This window comes from Lytechinus pictus, chromosome 3 (assembly GCF_037042905.1).
Source record: "Lytechinus pictus isolate F3 Inbred chromosome 3, Lp3.0, whole genome shotgun sequence".
Taxonomy (NCBI): Eukaryota; Metazoa; Echinodermata; class Echinoidea; order Temnopleuroida; family Toxopneustidae; genus Lytechinus; species Lytechinus pictus.
The window spans coordinates 34117856-34139944 of record NC_087247.1 but is presented as its reverse complement, the minus strand read 5'-3'; the positions used below and the strand labels follow the sequence as shown (position 1 = coordinate 34139944).

Sequence of the window (22089 nt, the reverse complement as noted above, 5' to 3'; positions counted from 1 at the left end):
AAGAGAATGTGATTACTTTGACCATTGTGCTGTTATTAGTTACATGTCAGAAAGAAATTTCATTTATAGACCTAATGCATTGATGTCATTGCACTGCCATCTTAGAGGCTGAAGTCATTGCCTTGCATGTGTTGGTGATCTGCAGTTGGCGCATCTGACATATTTCCGTTTACGCGAGGGAGAGCGCTTTGAGATTATGACAATCAAAATTCACCACAATTTTTTTAAAGCCATATTCAGATATGATGAGATAAAGCTCAGCAACATGGTCCATAGTGGTGAGACAAATCACACCACTTTTCTAATAAATGTGCAAAGCTCAAAATGTGGTCCAGAAATGTGTTAACTTACAACATCATAATGATTAATTATGATGTTGAGTCACATTTTATTTCATAACTCATTTTTCAAAAGAGTTTGATTGGACTGCAGATTTTTGTCATACTGGTAAAAAATGAAAACCCCTTGCCTCTCCCTTTCTTTTTATACCCCGTAGTCCATTAACTTTGTACACAAATATGATGCTGAGGTTTGTCATGCCATTTCTGATCGAGCCTAAAAACCACTCCAATGCTACCACTTTCTCGCCTCTCAATTTCTACTTCACCTCTTTCATATCCATTCCTGTTGAATTACTTTCTATTTATATCACCAACCCAACAGTGTCTATTCAGGACTAACATAATGAAGCATAACAGTTCCTCCAAGTTATCTTCACCTCCAACAATGGTTTAATACTTTCACAAGACGTATATTCAATATTTCCATGTAAGTTCTGATTATCTAGTTCATAATATATAATAATTATATTGGATTTGTATAATAGCACACACATCCACTAGTCTGCTGTGCAAACCCTTCACTCGAGTTTAGGGTCTGAATGTGCAGCCTACAGCAAATTTTGTATGTTCTAGTCTTTGCGTGGAGACTCACTTGCTGATCAAAGTTTCAATCTGGGTCTGTGCCTGCAAACTACATATCCACAATGTTAGGTGCTCAAGTTGCTCCTATATATTACCTTGCCTAAGCTAGTCTACGTATTCTGGTACTCAAAGCTTTTTGAGGAATTACTTCCTGTCAGGACCCATTTACATCACCTGGGTTGAGTGCAGCACAAGGTAGGTAAATTTTTTGCAGAAGGAAAACGTGCCATGGCTTGAAATCGAACCCACGCCCTTCAGATTGAAAGACATGAGTCTTAACCACTAGACCACAACGCCCCATTATGCATACTATAACCAGTATTTCAATAGTAGCCAGTTCCTGTGTTTCTTTTCTTAAACAATTCTAAGTACTGTAAAAATAATGTTCAATAGGAGAGAGCAGCCTTCATTCCAAACTGTTTGTGCACTGATCCATTACTTGCGTAATGCATGTTAAGTTGCCAGTGAGACTGGCATTCATGTATTTTGATATCTAATGATGTCATCTACTCCTTCCCCTTCCACCTCAATTCATTCAGAATTCACAAGTTGAACACGATAGTTACATGGAAAGATTGTTTATATATATGCATCACTGTAATAATTCAAAATGTTTTGATTTTTTTGTAATTTGTAAACTAAATTTCATGGTAGGAAGAGTGAGAATTACACTACTGGGATTAATCTCTGCCTTCACACTTTACTCATTACACTGGCTTCTTCCACATCCACAGATAATTATTTATAATCATAAACAATATCACTGATTCATTTTGGTACTTACATGGTAAATAAACTATTAATGATACCAACAGTTGACAAATAGCACACAATGGTTATTACATACATGAATATTGTCACTTTACACAATAAATGTGCAAATACTTCATAATAAATAGCACACAAATGATTGTATATGTTCACACATTACTACAGCTTACTATATGCACATGTTGGGTTTTAAAAAAATATATAAAAGCACACGATTGGTTATATAAATACATATAGCATACTTAACATAAATATGTACAAAGCACAGATACATTTACATTAATATGGTTGTTTTGTTATGTTTTTGCATTTAAATATAAATACCTCGAAATCGGTCTGGTCACCATGTTGCAGGAAATTGTCTTCAGGATATCCCTAAGGCCATGCTCACATTCTACATAGCTTCATCGATATTTAAAATAATTCTGTTTAAATACACATGTCTAGTTGTAGAAGTTCAAACATTTAATAGATGTTCCAGCTCTATGCAGACCATACTGTTGCATTTACTAGAATTGGGGCTTAGGCCATAATCAAAGGTCATTAGGATCTGGAAAGTTCTTGACTGTACTGTACTGACATGAAAGCTATCTTTATCAGCAGCAAAAAAAATATTATCTTCTGCCTGCATATTTAAAGTCAAATCATCCACCTTGAAAAACCAACATTGCAATATCATTTGATATTTAATCATGTTTTCAGGTGAATTTCAGTCTCTTTCTAAGTAAAATATCAAAGCCATTTATAATTTGTTCTTTGACCTCCGCTAGCGATGATGACTCTGGTTTTCTGACAAAATTTAGCAATTCATGAGGTTTAGGGTTTTGTTTTATATGTGAAGGCAAACCAAGTTTGTTCAGTAACCAGAATGCATTATAGATGTAGCATATTTTTGGCTCTCTTTTGCTTGCTATTCGTTTAGATGTGAAAAAAAAAAAAAAGAATCTTAAAGTTTTTCCTTTGTTTTGCACCTGGTTGAAGATTGTTTAACAAAAAAATGTTTAAAATCCTTTGTGAGGTTTTACCAAACCTGGACTTGATATTTAATTTCAGCAGGAGCATATGGATAAAAGAAGATATTGCTGTGATGTGCAGTGTCTCTAGTCATTTTAATGGCCCGAATCCACAAAGGTGGTTTTTAAAACCATCGGTTGAACCCATGGTTTATGCAGATTTCCTGTATAAATTACACTTATTTACCGTGTATATTGAAAAAATGTCCAATGCTGGTGTGTGCTTTTGTCACAGTGTGCCAAATTGACACCTGTTGCCATGGCTAAGTGTGCTATTTTATTCATGAGTCCACTGTTTGAAGAGTGGACTCATTAATTCAAAACAGTGGACTCGTGAAGAAAGTAGCGTGGCTAACCAAGGCAACAGGCGTCAATTTGGCGCACTGTGACAAAAGCACGCACCAGCATAGGACATTTTTTAAATATATGCATTAAATACGCGTAATTTATACAGGAAATCTGCATAAACCATGGGTTCAACCGATAGTTTTAACCGGGGGTTTTAAAAACCATCTTTGTGAAATCGGGCCAATATGTTTGAAAAATAAACCATTGAATCAGATTTAGATGTAGTTGAAAATGTTGTATGTGAACAAGTCCATGAAAGGATGCATTTGAAACGGACATGGAAGGAAGCCGATTCCAATCATTGTCAGACATAAATAGATATGATGATAGTTCACTTCTTCATTCATATGGCGTGACAATCTATGTTAGTTACCGGTCAATGCAAAACTGCACTGCTCTTGATCAAAATCTTGGTTCATCATAAACCAACCTACGTGTTGGTTGAAATCTTCTTCAATACGGCATACATAATTTAGCACCTGTATCATACATTTCCTTTAATAGCCAATTTTTTGGCACACTGATAAATACAGAGCTTACAAACATCTGTATGTAAACTATGGCATGAAATTCCAGAGAAATACTTCATAATACAGAATACATTTATGTGTCATTGACCATATTGTAATGCAATCTTTTTTCAGGAACAGTAAGGCTTTTAACTTCAAACTTTCATGAAATACATGTATCTCTTTTCTTTGACACATAAAACAAATAATATAAAGTTAAAACATATTTTTATAAAAAAATTATGTACAAAACAGTGTACTGTGCAACCATAAAAAAAGTCAGTACTTAACATTAGTATTACAAAATCTAAAACAAGAATACATGGTGAATGTGCTTTAAAAAAGTTTAAAATTCAGGTTAGTACTGAGATCTTTCAATGTGTATATAACGGGTGTTCTTGAAAAGAGGAGAAAATTGGGTTTTATGTACTTTGCCTTCAAAATTTTGATATCTTCAAAAAAAAATAATGCTAACAGGATCATCAAATCTGGTGAAGTATATTTTCCTTCTATGTCCGTTTCTCATTATTCAGGCTTGAAAAATCTTGACAAAATCAAGCAACAGATGAGAAAAGAACTGTGTTAGGAATGGCCCTTCATTGATGTACATTGTTACGGGATACCTGTTGATGTGTTTCAACATGAAAAGACAAAGTACTTAAAATCCACTCTTCCATGTTTTCTGAGACACCTTGTATACATTATATACATAATGGGGCAAGAATGTTTTTTGTTTCAGTTCATACTCCAGCTGAGTTGGTAGAAAGCATGGTAATGGGTTCAGCACTCTCAATTTAATGTCTCGAGTCCAAAGGTTGCTGTGAGATAAGTAGTCATCCAGCTTCATCAAACTAATCACAAACAAATAAAACGATGAGAATTATAATTATCATATATTGCTGTGCCACATTTTACATTTTAATAAAGTAATTCCTCCCCACCCTCCCCCCAACTCTTTCAAATGACTCTACTTTTTCTTGTTTTTATCATCTTCATTCCATCCTTTTTTCCCTCCCCTTCTCTTCCTGCTCCTCTCCTTTTCATTCTTTGCTCAAAATGGCTTGGTTTTAATGTTTTCTTTACCAGTGTTTCTTCTAAAAAAATGAAAACTACTAGTCTTTCCAGGAAATGTTGAGAAAATGAAGTAATTTAGAAAAATTCCAGGAAATGAAAAAGTGGGAGGAATTTTTTAAAGAAAGTGCAATTTTACTGTGGTTTTTTTTTTTTTTTTGGGGGGGGGCTAAATCATTATTTTGTTTTCTTCAACCTTATCAATATATCATTAGTTTGCTCACTGTTTTAATTTGCAACGAAAAACAAAGTAATAATACATCATCCTCTAGACATGTCTCTCAATTTTTATATCATCACTCTGTTAGTTCCATATCAAATTTCCCAGAAAGGTATCCAATATCCAGGAATGGTTTCCAGGAGTTGTTCACAGAAAAACAAATATACAGTTGTGGAAAAATGATCCTCACCTCCAATGTGTTCCTCTGATACCAGATATTCCGGTGGTGCAGAACCCCTGAGTTCTTCTTCTGCTACAACATACTCCGGTGGTGCAGTCGGGATGGCGGCGGGGATTTCATTGGGATACCTCTGCATCTGCATCTAAATACCCATTATATGAATTAATACATATCATATTTCCTCCCTTAACCTTCATTTATGATGATTTTTCTCAGAAGTCAAGTATGGACACATCTATAGACTTGGATTAAAACTCTTGATTTGTAATCATATGGCATTGATTATTACACCTCGGTTCTTTCTTTAACATACACACATGTATACATTTACATAGGATGCCCCCCTCTTCTCTCTTCCTATTTCTCTATTTCTTTCCTTTTTATTTTTTACTCTACTACGTGTATAATGTTGAACTGTAAGACTCCTTGAGCATTCCTTGGAATATATGGTCGCTTAAGAAATGTAGTAATTATTCCCCCATATCCCTGTCTCATTCTCCTTTTCTTTCTTCTCAATTCCTCATGTCAAGTTACTGTAGTGTTTCTTTTCTTCACTGCCATCCATGCATTCAAGTTCACTTTATGAAAGAAACCAAATTCACTGATGCAGAAGAGTTAACTTACAGGTGCGGCATTTGTGGCATTGACAGGAGGCCCATGGGTGTTAACAGCTGCCCTTGGCTGAGGGGGCGGGATAGAGGAGGTTCGCCCCAGGGTTCTTCTGCACAGCCCACAGAGACAGAGCCCCATCCCAATGGCTCCGGTGAGGAACTGGATCGCAAAAATGCCCAAGGTGACAGCATCTACTATCATTAGAGTTGGCTGAAAGATAAACCAAGGAGATCCACAAGAAGATTATCTACATATTGTATTTTACTTCAGGCTACTTACAGCAAGTGCATACTAGCAATTATGACAATGGTATTCAGTGTAAATTATAGGATCTATAGCTTTCCCTGCACACTGTTAAAATGCTGTTAAAATTTTAGCATGTTTTTTAAGCCTATCACACTAACAACTATTGTTATAAGTTAAAAAGCTGTGTAAAAAGTTGAAGCAGTCGCCAAAAATTGCAATTTTTAAAAGTTTAAACAACTTGTTAGAGTGAGGGGCTTAAACATTGTGCTTACATTTTAGACCGTATTTTCACCATGTTAAAAAACGAAGTTAGATTCAGAAAAGCCAGAGAGTATTGATGAAAAATGCAGTAAGATGTAAAAGGCTTCCTTTTTTTGTAAGTTAAAGAATATTTCTAGGAGCACCAGTCTCATATGGCGTCACCTTACCCGTGAAGCGTAACGAGTACATAGTAACGTTTTGGAGTCTCTTATATCGCAGTATGTATATCTTCCATCCAGAGTGATGAGGCGGGCATATAAGATCAGTAGAGCAGCAGCAACAGCCGTTGATAACATGCACATTACAAGGAATGTGGTTATCTGAAAAATAAACACATGGATTTTAACTTCGATAAAATAAATTGTCCTATGGGAAGAGAAAGCAATAAAGTAAAGGTGATTGAAATACTATAATGGTAAAAAATGAAATGTTCCCCCTTTTCCATAATCCACACATAAAACTTCACCATCATTATCAACCATAATCGTAATCATCATCATCATCATCACAAATCATCATCTCACCATCAATATCACTTACCATCAGTAACACCACCACCACCATCATCAACATCATTGCTTTTATCATCAATCATCACTATCACTTTCATCATCATCATCACGATCAATCATCATCATCATCATCTATCATCACCATCATCACCATCATTATCATCATCATCACCATCATCATCAGTGAGCATTGAGACGCACAGACGAATATCTATATGTCGTATCTATATAGGTAAACTTCGTACATTGATATTGATGCAAGAACTCTCATCTTCATATTCAGTTAAGAAAAATTGTCATTAATTTAAGAATCCTAGACATTCATCATCGAATCAGGATAACAAGTTCATAGGCATTATTTCAGAGTAATGTTATCATTGGTTGCGTAACTCACCCCACAAATAGTTTTCCGGACGGATACAAATGCTGTGACGGCTGTTAGGAAGAACTGCAGTAAAAATAAAACAATGTTTCTTGAAAGGCCAAGTATCCAAACCAGGAGACGATAATGGGATTATATTCATAACACATCTTATCCATGTAGTACAGTAGCTTTAATTTGCCATTCTACTTGACCAGGGACCCGTTTCATAAAACTTTTGCCATAAAAAAACTCGGGCAAACAAAATTATGTCATTGAACATTACACATTAAAAAACTGGCAAAAAAATTGCCAGAGTTTTTTGTGGCAAAATTTTAATGCAACGGGCCCCAGATGGCTAGATATTTTGTCTTATCAAGTCGACATCGACCTTTACATGTCCATATAGCAATCTAGCCAAGTCGGATTCAAAAGAAATTTGTCATATTGATTTAAGTTATCATGTCATGTCATCATGACGATATGTAACTTTTTTTTCAGAAATCGTGTCGACTTGCAAAATCTATAAGTCGATGTGATATAATATTGATTAATAGACTTATTGAAAAGATAGAATATGTCTTCTTCTCGTCGGTCATGTGACACTCGAATTTTTGTTATATCTTTCACACAAACGCGTTTCCCAGATCTCTCTCTGTCTTTCTCGTATTATCATTAAAATTTCCCCCTATTATTCGATCTCCCTCTCATAAATTCATCTGGATTAATCTCTCGGGATCCAAATAAAAGGAAAATCAATGCCTTGTATTTAAAGGACAAGTCCACCCCAACAAAAAGTTGATTCGAATAAAAAGAGAAAAATCCAGCAAGCATAGCACTGAAAATTTCATCAAAATCGGATGTAAAATAAGAAAGTTATGACATTTTAAAGTTTCGCTTAATTTCACAAAACAGTTATATGCACATCCTGGCTGGTATGCAAATGAGGAGACTATGACGTCATCCACTCACTATTTATTTTGTATTTTATTAAATGAAATATGAAATATTCTAATTTTCTCCTCATTGTCAAGTGATACAACGATTAATTCCTCCCTGAACATGTGGAATTAGCATTGTTTAATATGGTTCAGTCAAGTTGGTCCTTATTGTCAAATCTATAAAAAATGAAATATTGTGTATTTCAAACAATAAAATACAAAAGAAATAGTGAGTGATGGACATCATCGACTGACTCACCTATTTGTGCATATCACTGTTTTGTGAAAAATAAGCGAAACTTTAAAATGTCATAACTTTCTTATTTTATATCCGATTTTGATGAAATTTTCAGCACTATGCTAGTTTGATTTTTCTCTATTTATTCAAGTCAGCATTTTCCTGGGGTGGACTTGACCTTTAAAAACATTTTCATTGTATATTTCAGTAAATGCTTGGTAGTGTAACGTACGTCTCGTCGACATTTTTTAAACAACAAAAAAATCAACTGCTTGTTTTCGTCACCCGACCTCTTCAAATGCTCGCTAAAATTGTGCATTGCAAAGGTGTTTTTATCTTTAATCCAAACATGTTGAAAGTACAAATCAAGTTATCCCCCGGGAGGGGAGAGGGGGGCCTTCATTACAAGGTGGAAACCATGCTCACAAAAAAGTACATAAGAGGGCAATCAAAAACGGCCTTGCGTGAATGCATGGGCGGAAATCTGTCCCGAAAGGTAGGGGGACAACAGGGGCTGATCCAGCCTTCGCCAATAGGGGGGGGGGGGGCGAAAAATGTTTTCAGCCAAATGTTAATCTCCGATCGGCCGCTTTCGAAGGTAATTTTTGTCTGTTTCATTGAAGGAGTAGTCCTCATGGTCACTTTTTAGCTTTATTCTTATAAATCAACATAAATATATAATATCATTGTCCTTATTTATATAATGCGAGCGCGAAGCGCGAGCATAATTTTTTTTGGGCAAATTTATGTATTTTTTCCTAAAATTTGAACATTCTGGGCAATGTTTGTTATCCTGAAAAAGATGTATATACAACTAAATATTTACTACGAACGCGACGTGCGAGCAGAGGTTAACTGAGGGAAAAGGTACCTGTTAAAGACTGCTTGCAGTTAGCCATGAAGACGTTACATATTTCAACAATCAAAATAACGCGAGCGCGAAGCGCGAGCTGAATTTTTTTTTAAATTATTACCCAAAGACTGGAAATTCTAAGCACTTTTTGTAACTTAAACATATACTAGGTATATAACTAAACAATTGATGCGAACGCGAAGTGCGAGCGGAGAATTTTGAGATTTAGACCTAAGAACGAGATCGACACTCTTCATGTTTTGTAAATCATGAAAAGGATTATTGGGGGTCTTCCTTACACCCGGTCCTTACATTAATAATGCGAGTGCAAAATGCAGCCAGAAAACGTTCATATACGTTAAATTTGAATCGATCGAAAAGGTACTTGTTAAGGACTGCTTGCACTTAGCCATGAAGACATTACATATTTCAACAATCAAATAATGCTAGCACGAATCGCGAGCTGAAAATTTTAATCAATTTTTGTAATCGGGTAGCTATATAACTAAACAATTGATGCGTGAGCAGAAGAATTCGAGATTTAGACGGGACACTCTATACTCATGTATTGTAAATCATGAAAAGGGTGAGTAATAGGGGATCTTTCTACATTGATAATGCGAGCAGAAAATTTTTGATATTGTGATCTGAAACTGGATAATGATTGAAATAGAGAACAAGTTGTATATCTGAATAAACATGCGCGTGTTTCAGATTTAGACCTCGAATCTCGGCATTTTACACATGCATCTATCAGCGAGCGCGAAGCGCGAGCTTAAACTACTAGTATTTGATATTCCGATCTGAAAAAAAGAGTCAATTTCAGCTATATATTTCAAGCACTTTGTAGAATTGTGAGGTGGATATGGATCATTAAATTAATATCTTATTTATTAATGCCCAATGAGGGCGATGAATCTGATGATATTATGGCCTGAAAACTGGACATTTCAAGCACTTTAGTAATTATGAATAGAATGCATCAGTTAAAATATTTTTAACCATCAATGCGAGCGCAAATCGCGAGCCAAAATCTTTGATAAACTCTCATGAAAATCAATATTGAGACATATATAAATCGCCAATCAAAATGCGAGTAGCGCTATCTGCTACGTTTTGACAATCAGACTTGAAAAGGGATATTTTTCAAAACTAAATGGAATACACAAAAATAATAGGTTCTCAATAAATCGAATTTTGCAAGCGCTCAGTGCGAGTAGAAAATGTCAATATTCAGACCATAAAGCTGTCTCTTTTACAGAGCACCTTTTGAAATATCAGTTTGTAAATCACACAAAATAATGAAAGTTCGATTTCCGAGGTGAAATGTATAATGATTATGTATATTGACTTCCAAACTTGATATTTAAGCTCCATATTGAAAAATCATCTAACAGGCAATGCGAGCGCGAAGTGTGAGTGCAAATTTTATATAGTGACATGAAAGATTCTTTTTATTTTCCAAGTCTTCCCCTCATCTTATTTTATCTGGAAAACTTGACAAGCAAAAAAAAACAAAGGTTTTCACTCAAAATGTAAGGTCATTTAGTCCAATACATGTATTATTTCGAATGTGAATGATGCATTTTTCTCCATCATAAAAGACCAAAAATAGTAGGGGGGACATTTGATATTGAGTCCCCCCTACTATTTTTGGTAGGGGGGACACGTCCCCCCTGTCCCCCCTGGGATTTCCGCCCATGCGTGAATGTACCTTTGGAAATAGAATATGAAAAAACAATTGAAACATAGTATATGCTTGGGAAAACATGAAAAAATATACTTATTTAGGGTACTAAGAGATCGAAGCCAGATTACTTGGATAAGGTACTTTTTTAAAATCCATTGGCGAACACGAAATGGTATCCATCTTGTAATTACAAAATAAAGAGTCGTCATTACTTCTGATTCGCCACTTTCACAAGAATCTACGAATTCTCAAAGGTATTTTCCCCATACCTCTTTAGTTTTTCAATTTTATGTTATTTCACATTTCAAAAGGTAATTAATGAGGGAAACTACCAAGACCCAAGGTTTCATGATAATGCAATTCTCTTCAGTGTATTCCTTGAATCACATATCTAAACAAAATCATATATTCAATTTAATTCAACTATTGCATTTTCGTAATTGATCTCCCGAAATGATAAAAGATGAATACATGTTGATCCACTGAAGCCATGCGGCCACTGACATAAATCATAACTGTTAAAGACAAGATACAGAATACATGAAACATTGTTAACGCCCTAAAGTTTGTGAGCAATCATATACGCAGAATTCTAAATCATGCAATTTTGTTTTTTGTTACTTAAAAAAAAAAGAATATTCCCCTCGTATGGAAAGAAATGTCTCTTTCGGTATACCGAAATATCATGTGGCATGAAAAGTTCTGACTCATGGTGCCTATATTTTTAGATGAAACCTCTTTTAGGAGGGCCGGGTCTTCGATTCAGTCGATTTTGTTATGGGCAATTCCATAGGTTGGTGGACATGAGCTCAATGTGTCTTTGTACATATAGCCCATCTGAACCGTAACGTGAGTAACCACTTTATCTGCACCCCTTGTAAAAACCATGTGTTCTTTATTTTTTTAATTATATACAAATTTGTCTCCCTAATATACGTCTTTGAAATGGATATAATCAACTTTCATAAAAGCCTTGCATGAGGACACTTTTCACTTATGTCCACTTTTCATTTTATGCATGTCCAAATCATGTAACATGAGTAACCGACACATTTCAAAGATTTGCCAGGAGCATAATGAAATTTCCCAAGTTTTGTTTTTATACAAAGGATAGTCAGACTGCATACTATGTTGTGATCCTATCAATAATAATGGAGTTACAGCTCCAAGTATGAGTCAAGGTGTCTCCAAATGTAACGTGAGTAACCGTGGAATAGCCCTTGTGCTTTTTTTTATATTCTTACCAAACTTCCAGACCAAATGGGTACACCATAGTAGATGAGAGACCCCTCGATGACGTAAGCACCCACACCAAGTGCGATGGTAGAGAGAGCTCCTAGTAGCTGAAGCATACCAATTGAGCATGCGCCGGCGTTGTTGAAGTTCTCACTTCGACGTGGTCGAGCACGGAGGATGATGTCGTTAGCCATAATTCTGCATGGAAAATAATTACATTCATAACCGTATTAGTTTAGAAACCATATAATCATAAAGTCTTATATCGGTGTATTTATGGGAGGGGGAGAAAGTGGAAGGGAGAGTGGAAGGGGCCGGGGTGGGGAGAGGAAGAAAAAGAGGAATGGACTGGAAAATAGCAGGAGGAAGAAATGCAAGAAGACTGATGATTCAGGGGGATAAATTAAGAGTTTTATGAAAATACCACGATATATTATTCTTCCAGTCAGAATATTAAAAAAGTGGTGGGGGCAAATCGATCTTTCTCGATTGTAGCGCGTTCATATAGAGTTGATGATAACAACGATGACTGAGAATTATTGATCAATATGCCCTTATCGAAGTTTTGAGAGTGTCAGTGTCTGTATGAAGTTCTTTTCATTTCTATAGTAAACCCCGCCCGTCCCTTTCTCAATGGGATGATGCAAAGTCATAGAACAGTGGCATATTCAAGCAAAAAATTTAACGGGTGCCCTCTTTCTGGAAAGAATGAACAAGGCGAGCGAGCCCCAAAAATCCATAATTTCAAAAGTAAAACCGGTCAAATATTCAAGGAATTTTGGTGAAAATAAGGATATCCAATGAATGTTTTGTAGAAAAACAAAACGTTTTCTGCTGCACAAGTAATATCCCCCTTGCTGTCTCAATTTGTATTTTCATAACGATTTTAATGAGGATCTGTTTTCTTTCAACACCAGTCCTGCAGGTATACAGAAGCGTTGAGAGAGTGTAAACTTGTTGCGGTGCATGGGGGAAATCTTCCTTATTTTTTCATTTTTCATATTGAAAATGGGAAAGAGTGAGAAAAGGGGAAGGGCATCAAAAGAAGAGATCTCGGAAATGTACCCATCTTATGCGCTAAAGGGTAAACTTAAACGTTAGGATATCCCCCCCCATCACAACATAATATTGGTGTCACCCTGGAATGGAGAATATGGAAAGTATATAATCTCATATACATGTACCATTCATTTCCATTTCCTTGGTCATAATATTCTCAAGTAAATATCTATCACAAAATTGATGTACATTTTATTTTTTCTGCACTTTACATGGATTGTATTTTATCCATCTCATATTTCGACATTATAATAAAGCAATAATTTGTCATACTGATGCAAATCAAGATTTGTCTTGTAGTAAACCCATTCAAAACGTCTTTTCTGTTTTCGTATGAAAACGATCTCACGTTGTCGTGGGGGGGGGGTGTCTGTGACCTTTGTTTTTGTTGTTGTTTGTTTGTTTCTGTTGTTTATTATCTTAATAGCCGAAGCTTTATGCATAGATAGAACGTATCAAATAAAATAAATTATTTTGGTATTGCCTGTTGTGAAAGTGTTTATCGGTGAACAGTTACGAAAACATCCTTCAATGGTCGATAATTATATTGCAATCTGAATTCTTATATAGAGAGGTCATATTACAAGCATAAAACAACCAAATAACAGAGAAACATTATGTAATAGGTCCATGGTACTACCAAGAATCTGGATTTTATTCTCTAAGCAAAATAAAAAGAGAATGAAAAATAATAAGATGTGCTTGATACATATTTAGAATTTTCTTCAATCGGCCATTAAAAGCTTCAAATACATACATGTACATATTTCTTATTTTTGTATAAAACTGTATATCCACTATTGTTCGATTTTTTTTTCTTTAAAAATGTTTAACAATTCCATTATGTTTGATATTCTTCTGGGTTTTGACAGAAAAAACAGTCGTACGATTTAGAAAAATGAAACAGCTCTTGATACACAATTTAATACAGTGTATTTATAAAAAGCCTGCTCAAAACCTTCGAAATTTTGACCCATGTATAAAACAAGTAGGCCTATATGGAAGTTGTATAATGCATGATATTTCAATCCTGACACAAACGGATGATGGGAAAGTTAGTAGCTTCCTGAAATCTTTGTCTTGCAAAACATAATAAGGTCAAAATACTCAAAAGTGATTTCCCCCAACTTTCACATTAATAGAATGGTTAACCACTTCCGTATACGTACTAAGAATAAGAAGTTCGGTAAAAACAAATAAATAAATAAAGAAATTACTGAAACAGTTTATCAAATTTTCATGCGTAACAAATTCATAACATAAGCTTATATCCGATTGCATTTACGGTTTTATATAGTTTTCTTTAAAAAAAGGAAGTATGAAATCCGAGAAGCAATTACCAAATTTTGTTTGAAAAAAGGGTGTACGTATGGACACCATCCCCTCTCCCATCCCGTATTATACAAAATAATATCTTTTTTGTTTGTCAAACTTGTTTGCGATAGAGAAATCTCCCAAGCCGATCATTAGGTTGTTTTTAATCATCAAAATTGAATTTTGATGATCTAAAGCACAACATAATGATTTTGTGAAAATCACCAATAAACTTTGGTACTTGTTTTCTGGTAAAAACTGGGGTATTTTTAACAATAATAACTTTTTGGAAAGTAGAATCATACACAATGAATAAACTTTAAAAAATAATTACCAAATCAAATTTTTTGTACTCTACCTCCAAACTCCCTGCTTTTACCGACGTTTTAGTGTTCAAACTCTAAAGAACCAAAACATGCATCTATAAAAACAAGAGGAAAATACGCAGCGAACCAGCACATTCAGAATCGATTTCTGCTGCATGCGATTGAGAGAATTACAGAATACGGCTGCAAGTTGAAAAAGCAATCGTAAGTATATAGAATGCTATACAGACAAATGTCACAGAACGTTTACATGACCCGAAATTTCCATTTTCTTAGGTGAACATTTTAGTGATATTCCACATTTAAAATCAAAATTTCAAAGCTCACTTCTTACTATGACCGCCAGTATTACGTCACACAAAGTAATAAGGGATTAAAGAACAATAGATGCAATGCAATAATAAAGGTTTAGACTAGCGTGTGAATGACCTGCTAGCTTGAGTCACTCATAATACAAAGTTGAGATTCGATGCTAAAAAGTATACTTTGAAAAATGTCTTCCCTTAGCTCCCCCTGATTTAGCATATACGTATCTTCTTTGTTTAGTGTGAGTCTACTTTTCCTTATTGTCTTATTTATTTGTGCGGGGCCCGATTGTTTATTTCCTATATTTAATTCCTTCTTATAAATATAACGTACAAAATACAATTATATCGGTAACGCGACGGACCAAACTTCGTATGAACAAACTCCAATTACGGATAAGCGAGTATATATCACGTGCATTGTAGATAGGCAGATGAGGGGCTTTGTCCAGGTCAATTATCCTGGTAGGGTGTCCATCCCCAAACAAAGGAGGGGACAAATTAAAATCCCCAGTCAGGGAATAGAAAAGGGTGATTATATCGGTTGACATGTGTGGTGTTTTCCCGTGTTGTATTGTACAAGATATTCATGAAGAATCGTGAAGTGATTGAAGTAATAGTGTATGCATTTACACGATCTCTCCGTGTTTTATAGCTCCATGATCTCTCCAAATTACCTCAAAACAAGACGAGTTCTGAGTAATGATAAGATGACATCCTAAATTACCCCGTAAATTGCTTGGCAATCATAATTATTTTGAGCTTGTAGAAAATTATGTACAGAACAATCACGAAGTTTGTTTTGTTTTCCTTTCACGAATACATTTCCAAGTAGGCTCTACAGACCGAGTTTCTATTTAAAATAATCATAGAGCTGTAATAGCTCTATGGAATAATTATCTCTGTACATATAAAGTTCAACCTTCGGGAGAGTCCACAATCTTGGGATTATTTCACTCCATGAGAGATAAAGGAATGAGTCATAATTCTACCCTGGGCTCTGCACGCTACATGGGTCTCCGGAGGTCACCGGTTCGAGTCCCAGTCGGGGGTACATCTGTTACACATAATCGGTGTTGAGTGAAATCAGGAAAGTATCATTCTAAAAACATATCAATCAAGAATTATGCGATTCATGTATTCATGACAAACATAACAAGTCATCGGTAGATTATCCGCTCATCCGTATAGAAGACCGAGTAGAAGATCACACAAAGAAAGCACTCAAGTTGATTTCATCGCAAAAAAAGAATAAGTATCATCAAAGTAACCAGTAATATGTTGGTGAAAAAGTGTTGACCGAAAAAAATGTCAAAACAAATTTACAAAAGTATCTTAATTGTATATCTGAAGAAAGGGAACTTGCAGGTATATATATTCTTAATTCTTACCCTTTAATCTGAATAGATTCTTTGTTCAACGCACGTATCCACTTCACTCTCAGCTATAAGTATACTATAAGGTATCCAATTTCGTACTTTAAAAATTGAAAACCCTCTTCCTCAGGTATATGAAGGCGTCACAAATTCATATTCATATCTCCGAGATATATCAAGACATATATATCTATACATGAAAGTTATCAGAGCAATACACACGATGCTTTCTTCCAGTTCCACCACAACTGACTTTTCATGCTGTCGTATATACCACGGCTTGTAGAAGAAAGCAGATTATGCACTGCTATTGGCGGAAGCTCGTCCATTGGATTATAAACGCTATTGGGGGAGTACGCACGTGCATCCATGGATCTCCAGAACAAAAGAAACAAAAGAATATTACAGGCGAGGATTGGTGGACGTGGAGGGAGTGGGTTAAAAGCCAAATGGTATAGAAAATAAGGTGCAGGCGTGTGTATGAAGAGAGACAAGAAACTTTAAAGGGAAGGTCCAGGATGGAGATATTTATATCTCAATAAATAGAGTAAAATTCACAAAGCAAATGCTGAAAATTTGATCAAAATTGGATAACAAATAACAAAGTTATTGAATTGTAAAGATTTATGAGTATTCATTAGTCGGGCTGATGATGTCATATCCCTACTTGTTCTTTTGTATTTTACTATATGAAATTAGGTCTATTCAAAAAAATTCTACCAAGAACTAAAACAATTGGATTGATAACTGATTAAGTGCATTGGTTATTTATTGCTGCAACTTATTTCATCATAATGGAGACACGTCATTTACACATGTGTAATAACATAAGAAAAGTGAAAGTGGGGATGTGACGTCATCAGCCCACCTAATGAATATTCATGACGATGTGCATATAACTGTTTTCACAAAATATTGTCAAACTTTAAAATTCAAGAACTTTATTGTTATCCGATTTTGATGAAATTTTCAGCATTTTGCTCTGTGAATTTTACTCTATTTATTTAGATATAAATATTTTCAGCCCGTACTCTCAAAACAAATCAGTCAACATGACTAGTTGATCGGGTCAGCTGGGTGCAACAATGTTCTAGTCATATTTTTTCTAGTCGTATTTTACTAGAACAAAGTTATTTCTGACTAGATACGTCAGAAATTTGACTATAAAGTTTCAAGTATATCAGTTGCACCCAGCTGACTGCTATCATCGAGTCAATTTGACCGATTTATTTTAAGGGGGGGGGGGTGATAAGACAATCTTTTTATATTGCGTACTGGCATATACGGGGAACAGTTTCATGAATATGGTATCTAAAAGAAAGGTGGATGATGAGGGACGACCATTCGGCCTAATAGTAAAGCTATTTGCCTTTGGTAAACAAATAGTATCTTTAAACCAAACCGGGGAATTCTCTGTTAAAGCTTTAACCCAGTTGTTCCCATTCCAAATAACAGGACAACTTTTCTGGAGAATGGGCACCGTATCGTATGTGTTCATAAGTAATGACAAAACATTATTATAAAGCTTTTTCAATAAATAATGAGCACGATGCCACGAAAGCGTCAGAACAGAATAACATATTTTCGATAAATAAACTGAAGTAATTTTTTTTTCTAAAAGAAATAAAGGTGAGGTTCAAGGAAATACCATGCATGTTCAAAACCTGCTTCAGTTTTTATGAGTCTTTTTGAGTGCATCAATTTGACCTTGTTGTTCTGCTCGCAAAATTTATAAATACTGTTTTTGGTGGGGAGGGCCGGGGCAATGCGATACACTGCTAGAGTATGATTGGAAAATGCCATTTATCATAATTATGCTTACAAAATAACCTCCACAAACTGCTAATGTTTCACTTACTGCACTTATATATTGATCATGATCATTACCGTAAATTCCTGCCTACATAATTGATTACATATCAATAATTGATTGCACCTTATTAGAAAATAAGGTGCAAAAATAATTATTTTGGAAATTGACAATACCCCCATCCAGTGGCGTACCGTGGGTCGCGGCATTGGGGGGGGGGGACACCAGCAAACATTTTGAGTCACTTAGCGAGCGCGCGAAGCGCGCTCAGTTGCCAGGTATACGGACCTATATAGAGAAATTTTAAGGACAGTGCCAAAAACACTGAAATAATGAAAAAAGTGTATATATTTCGCTAAAGAAACTGAGGCCCGTATTCTGATAGCAGGTTTAACTTAATCTCAGGTTCAAAGTTGCGGTTTAAGTATGGAAAGCCAAAAGTATCAACATTTTTATTAAGTTGTATGTTTCTTATGTTTACTGTGCTCTTTCCTGATTCATCGATGGTGAAGACAATCATCTATTTATACTTCCTAGACAATTATGAATGATTTGAGAGCCAAATGAGCTTAAGTATGATATCTCTACTGTTAGTGATTTATGTAACGATTGGCTATCCATATTTAAGCCAAAACTTTAAACCTGAGTTTAAGTCAAACCTGCTATCAGAATACGCGCCTGTGTTTACGGTCCAAATTGCGAGGGTATGAAAATACGAGAAAAAAAAATTATGAAGGATGTACTTTTTGGTCCGATTTGAGCAAGGTGTGTGAGGTGGTACTAAGTATATAGGTAAAGCCGACGTCCGTGACATAACAATGCGAGCGCGAAGAGCGAGCTGAAATGTTTTTATATTCAGACGTAAAAGGGACATTATAAGCATTTTTTGTAATCATGATACATACCTGTCTCGCTTAACAAACAATACGAGAGCGAAGCGCGAGTTGAATTTTTTTAATAGACCCCAAACAGGGACATTTTAAGGACTATATTTTAGGAATCAATTAAGAGTATACTACCTCGCACCAGTCATCTAATGCGAGTGCCAAGCGCTTGCTGATTTTGTTAGAATTACTTTTAAACACATGAAGCACTTGTAGTCATTGTAATCATGAGTATCATAGGCATCTCACTAATCAAATATTGCGAGCGCGAAGCGCTTGCTGAAAATTTAGGAAATTCAGAATTGAAGAGGGGCATTCTATTGTTTGTAGGAATTCACTATAAGACCACACGTATTTCACTAACCAAATGATGTGAGCGCGAAGCGCGAGCTGAATTTTTTTTATATTCAGATCAGAAAAATTGACATTTTTAAGGACTGATTTGGGGAATTCATGAAGAGCAGACTTATCTCACCAACCCACTATTGCGAACGTAAGCACGTACAGGAAATGTTTTATATTAAAACCTTATAATGGGGCAATCACTTTAAGTAGTCATGAAAAAGAAGCAAATGTCACTCCAAAAAACAATGATAACTCGAAGTGCGAGGAAATATATTTGGTATGTTTTGACTTGAAAACGAGAGGTTTTAGTACAACAGGATTATTCATCTCGTTAAACAGACAATGCGAGCACCAGGTACAATGAAGATAGGCCCTGAGCAAAATTATGTTTCATAAAGTTATGAAAAAAAAACGTTTCTTTTGTAATATAATTATAATATAATATAACATTATAATGAATAATGAATTCTTTCCCACTTCGTTTCTCTTCCTTTCTCCTTCTTTTTCTCTTTTTCTCCTTTCCCCCGTTTTTTTTGCCAGCCGATTGGGGGGGGGGGTACGTGCCCCCATGCCCCCCCCCGTAGTTACGCCACTGCCCCCATCCCCCTTCTCTGCATAATTTTTATCGGACGGAGATTTGCCTCTTGACGTCAATCCCACTAAGCATGCTAATTTTTTTATTAGAAAACACACCAAACTGTTTCTAGACAACAACAAAAAATGACAATATTGTTCGCGGTGAAAGGAATCATTCTATCGCAAAGAAGTCATGTTTCTTGCGCCACCTTGTGATTGAACAGTTTGATCTGCTCTTTTCGTGTTTGGCTCAGTTGGGAAAGAGCGTCAGTCTCAATCTGAGGTCGGGAGTTCAAGCCCCGGTCGCGTCAGATTAAAAGATAAAGGTCTTTACAGGGGCCGCGGAACGGTTTTCAAAGTGGGGGGGGGGGGGGGGGGCTGACCATGCAGAAAATCACAATCGTATGGTCATTTTTGCGTTTTTGTACACGGTTTTGTACACGGTTCCGCGGCCCCTGCTTTAAAAATGAGAATTGCTGCTACCCTGTTTGGCGTTCGACAATAATAGGATAGATGGGAATATCCCAAAAAGCAACGTCGATCTGGCTGCCGTGACTGCCGGGCATACAATTGGTCAAAATAAATTTTGGAGTATTGTATTTCAGAGTATTTCGAATAATACAATGTGGATTACATTTTTTTCTCAATTCCACCCTTTCTGACGTTATTATTCAAAATAATAATAAAAAAAAACATGTATAGATTTGTGTTTCCCCCTCACATCCTGTGTCGTTCTCCTCCTCTCGAACACGTCTTCGCAAGTTCTTGCCTTGACGGTTTCAGGGCGGCATAAGGGGCAACGTTACCAAAAGATTACATTGTTCTCGAATATACAGGGACAGTAGTATAATAGGCCTACTCTTCTTACTTATTAGTTTCCAATGTCTTTCTCTTCTTGTATTTCCCCCTCTCTCTCTTTCCTCTTTCTTCTTTCTCCCAATAATAGGCCTATCGTTGGGGCAATCCATGTCCCCGTTGCCATGGCAATGACGGGTATCATTTCACACCTAATTATTGCTTATTTTCCAACAATTCTTCCGAGTACCACACACTGTGTATACCGAGAACTTAAGTTTATAAAGACCTTATTTTGGATTTTATTCTAAGCAATCGGTGTGCACATGAGCCAACACAACTTGCCAAAATGGCATGATGACATCACATTTCATTTGCATAATTTGTGAAGTATATGAAATTTCAGACGAAATCCATATTTTTAAGAAAATACTATTATTTTCCCGCTGTGAAGTGAAACTATATATTATTTTCATAGGGTATTCAACTTAGTTTCTAATAATTAATCTTGCTATCTTGTAAAAATGCAACACACTCAGTTTGCTCAGGTTAATATATACAAGACTGATACTCAGGTTGCTGATGGATAAGATCTGACCAGTGGCGTAATGAGCCCCCAGCAAAAAATAAAAATAAAATGAAATAAATATTAAAAAAGAAATAAAGAGAGGCACAATGTGGCATCTGCGTGGACCGACATTTTTTTACCTTGTAAAATAAAGAATATCTAATAGATTTTAACTTGATATTTAAAAATGTTTATAGTTTTCCCTTCCCTGTCCTTTCACTTTCACCTTATTTCCTTTTCTCTCTGTCGTGGAACTCCTTTTTTTTTTGGGGGGGGGGGGGGGGTCCAGTGGCCCAAAAGTCCCATTAACATGTGCAATAGTCAAATAAGTCCACTAAACCCTATATTTGACGTGAGGTGAGCAGATAACCAGAGTCGGCTGAAATTTCATACTGGAAATATAATGGACATCGCTTTTTATCTACTTGGATTCCGGGCTTGGATTAAGATTTTCACCCTTATATTGTATGATTGTAAGATTTTATTGACTCTATTGACCCCCTTCTGGGGTATGAGAGCACTGCAAACATATAATATATTCCCCCCCCCCTTTCCTTGAGGCCATGGCCCCGCCATGGCCCACAGATACCCCCATCTGTAGCCAGTGGTTTGAATTCTTGAGTGTTTCCAGTAAATCTTGGTAGGTATATTATAAGTAGCAGAAATTCCTCTCTCTCTCTTTCTCTTTATCATTTTTTTTTGGAGGCGGGGGGGGGGGCGACACAAATTTGTTTAAGTGCCTATT

General features: G+C 35.8%; 1 protein-coding gene across 2 annotated transcripts; it reads right to left on the bottom strand.

Annotated features, from left to right (window-relative positions):
* Positions 1 to 704: 704 nt before the first annotated feature.
* LOC129257398 (uncharacterized) lies at positions 705 to 16638 on the bottom strand. Of its 2 annotated transcripts, none has more exons than XM_054895708.2 (7): positions 16382 to 16638; positions 11995 to 12184; positions 7062 to 7115; positions 6323 to 6475; positions 5661 to 5858; positions 5046 to 5178; positions 705 to 4415 (listed from the first exon to the last, which is right to left on the bottom strand). In XM_054895708.2, the coding sequence occupies exons 2-7, from the start codon at positions 12178 to 12180 to the stop codon at positions 4411 to 4413; spliced, it is 729 nt and encodes a 242-aa protein (XP_054751683.2). In that variant the 5' UTR covers positions 12181 to 12184; positions 16382 to 16638; the 3' UTR covers positions 705 to 4410. The 2 variants fall into 2 exon arrangements, with proteins under 2 accessions (XP_054751683.2, XP_063952946.1); XM_064096876.1 differs by having other exon boundaries at positions 4326 to 4415; positions 5046 to 5172.
* Positions 16639 to 22089: the final 5451 nt, after the last annotated feature.

Coding starts and splice junctions, on each gene's coding strand:
- LOC129257398 (XM_054895708.2), bottom strand. CDS start 12,180: ATGGCTAACGACATCATCCTCCGTGCTCGACCACGTCGAAGTGAGAAC. Junction 6,476..7,061: donor TCCGGAAAACTATTTGTGGG/GTGAGTTACGCA, acceptor TTTATTTTTCAG/ATAACCACATTCCTTGTAAT. Junction 5,859..6,322: donor GTACTCGTTACGCTTCACGG/GTAAGGTGACGC, acceptor TTTATCTTTCAG/CCAACTCTAATGATAGTAGA.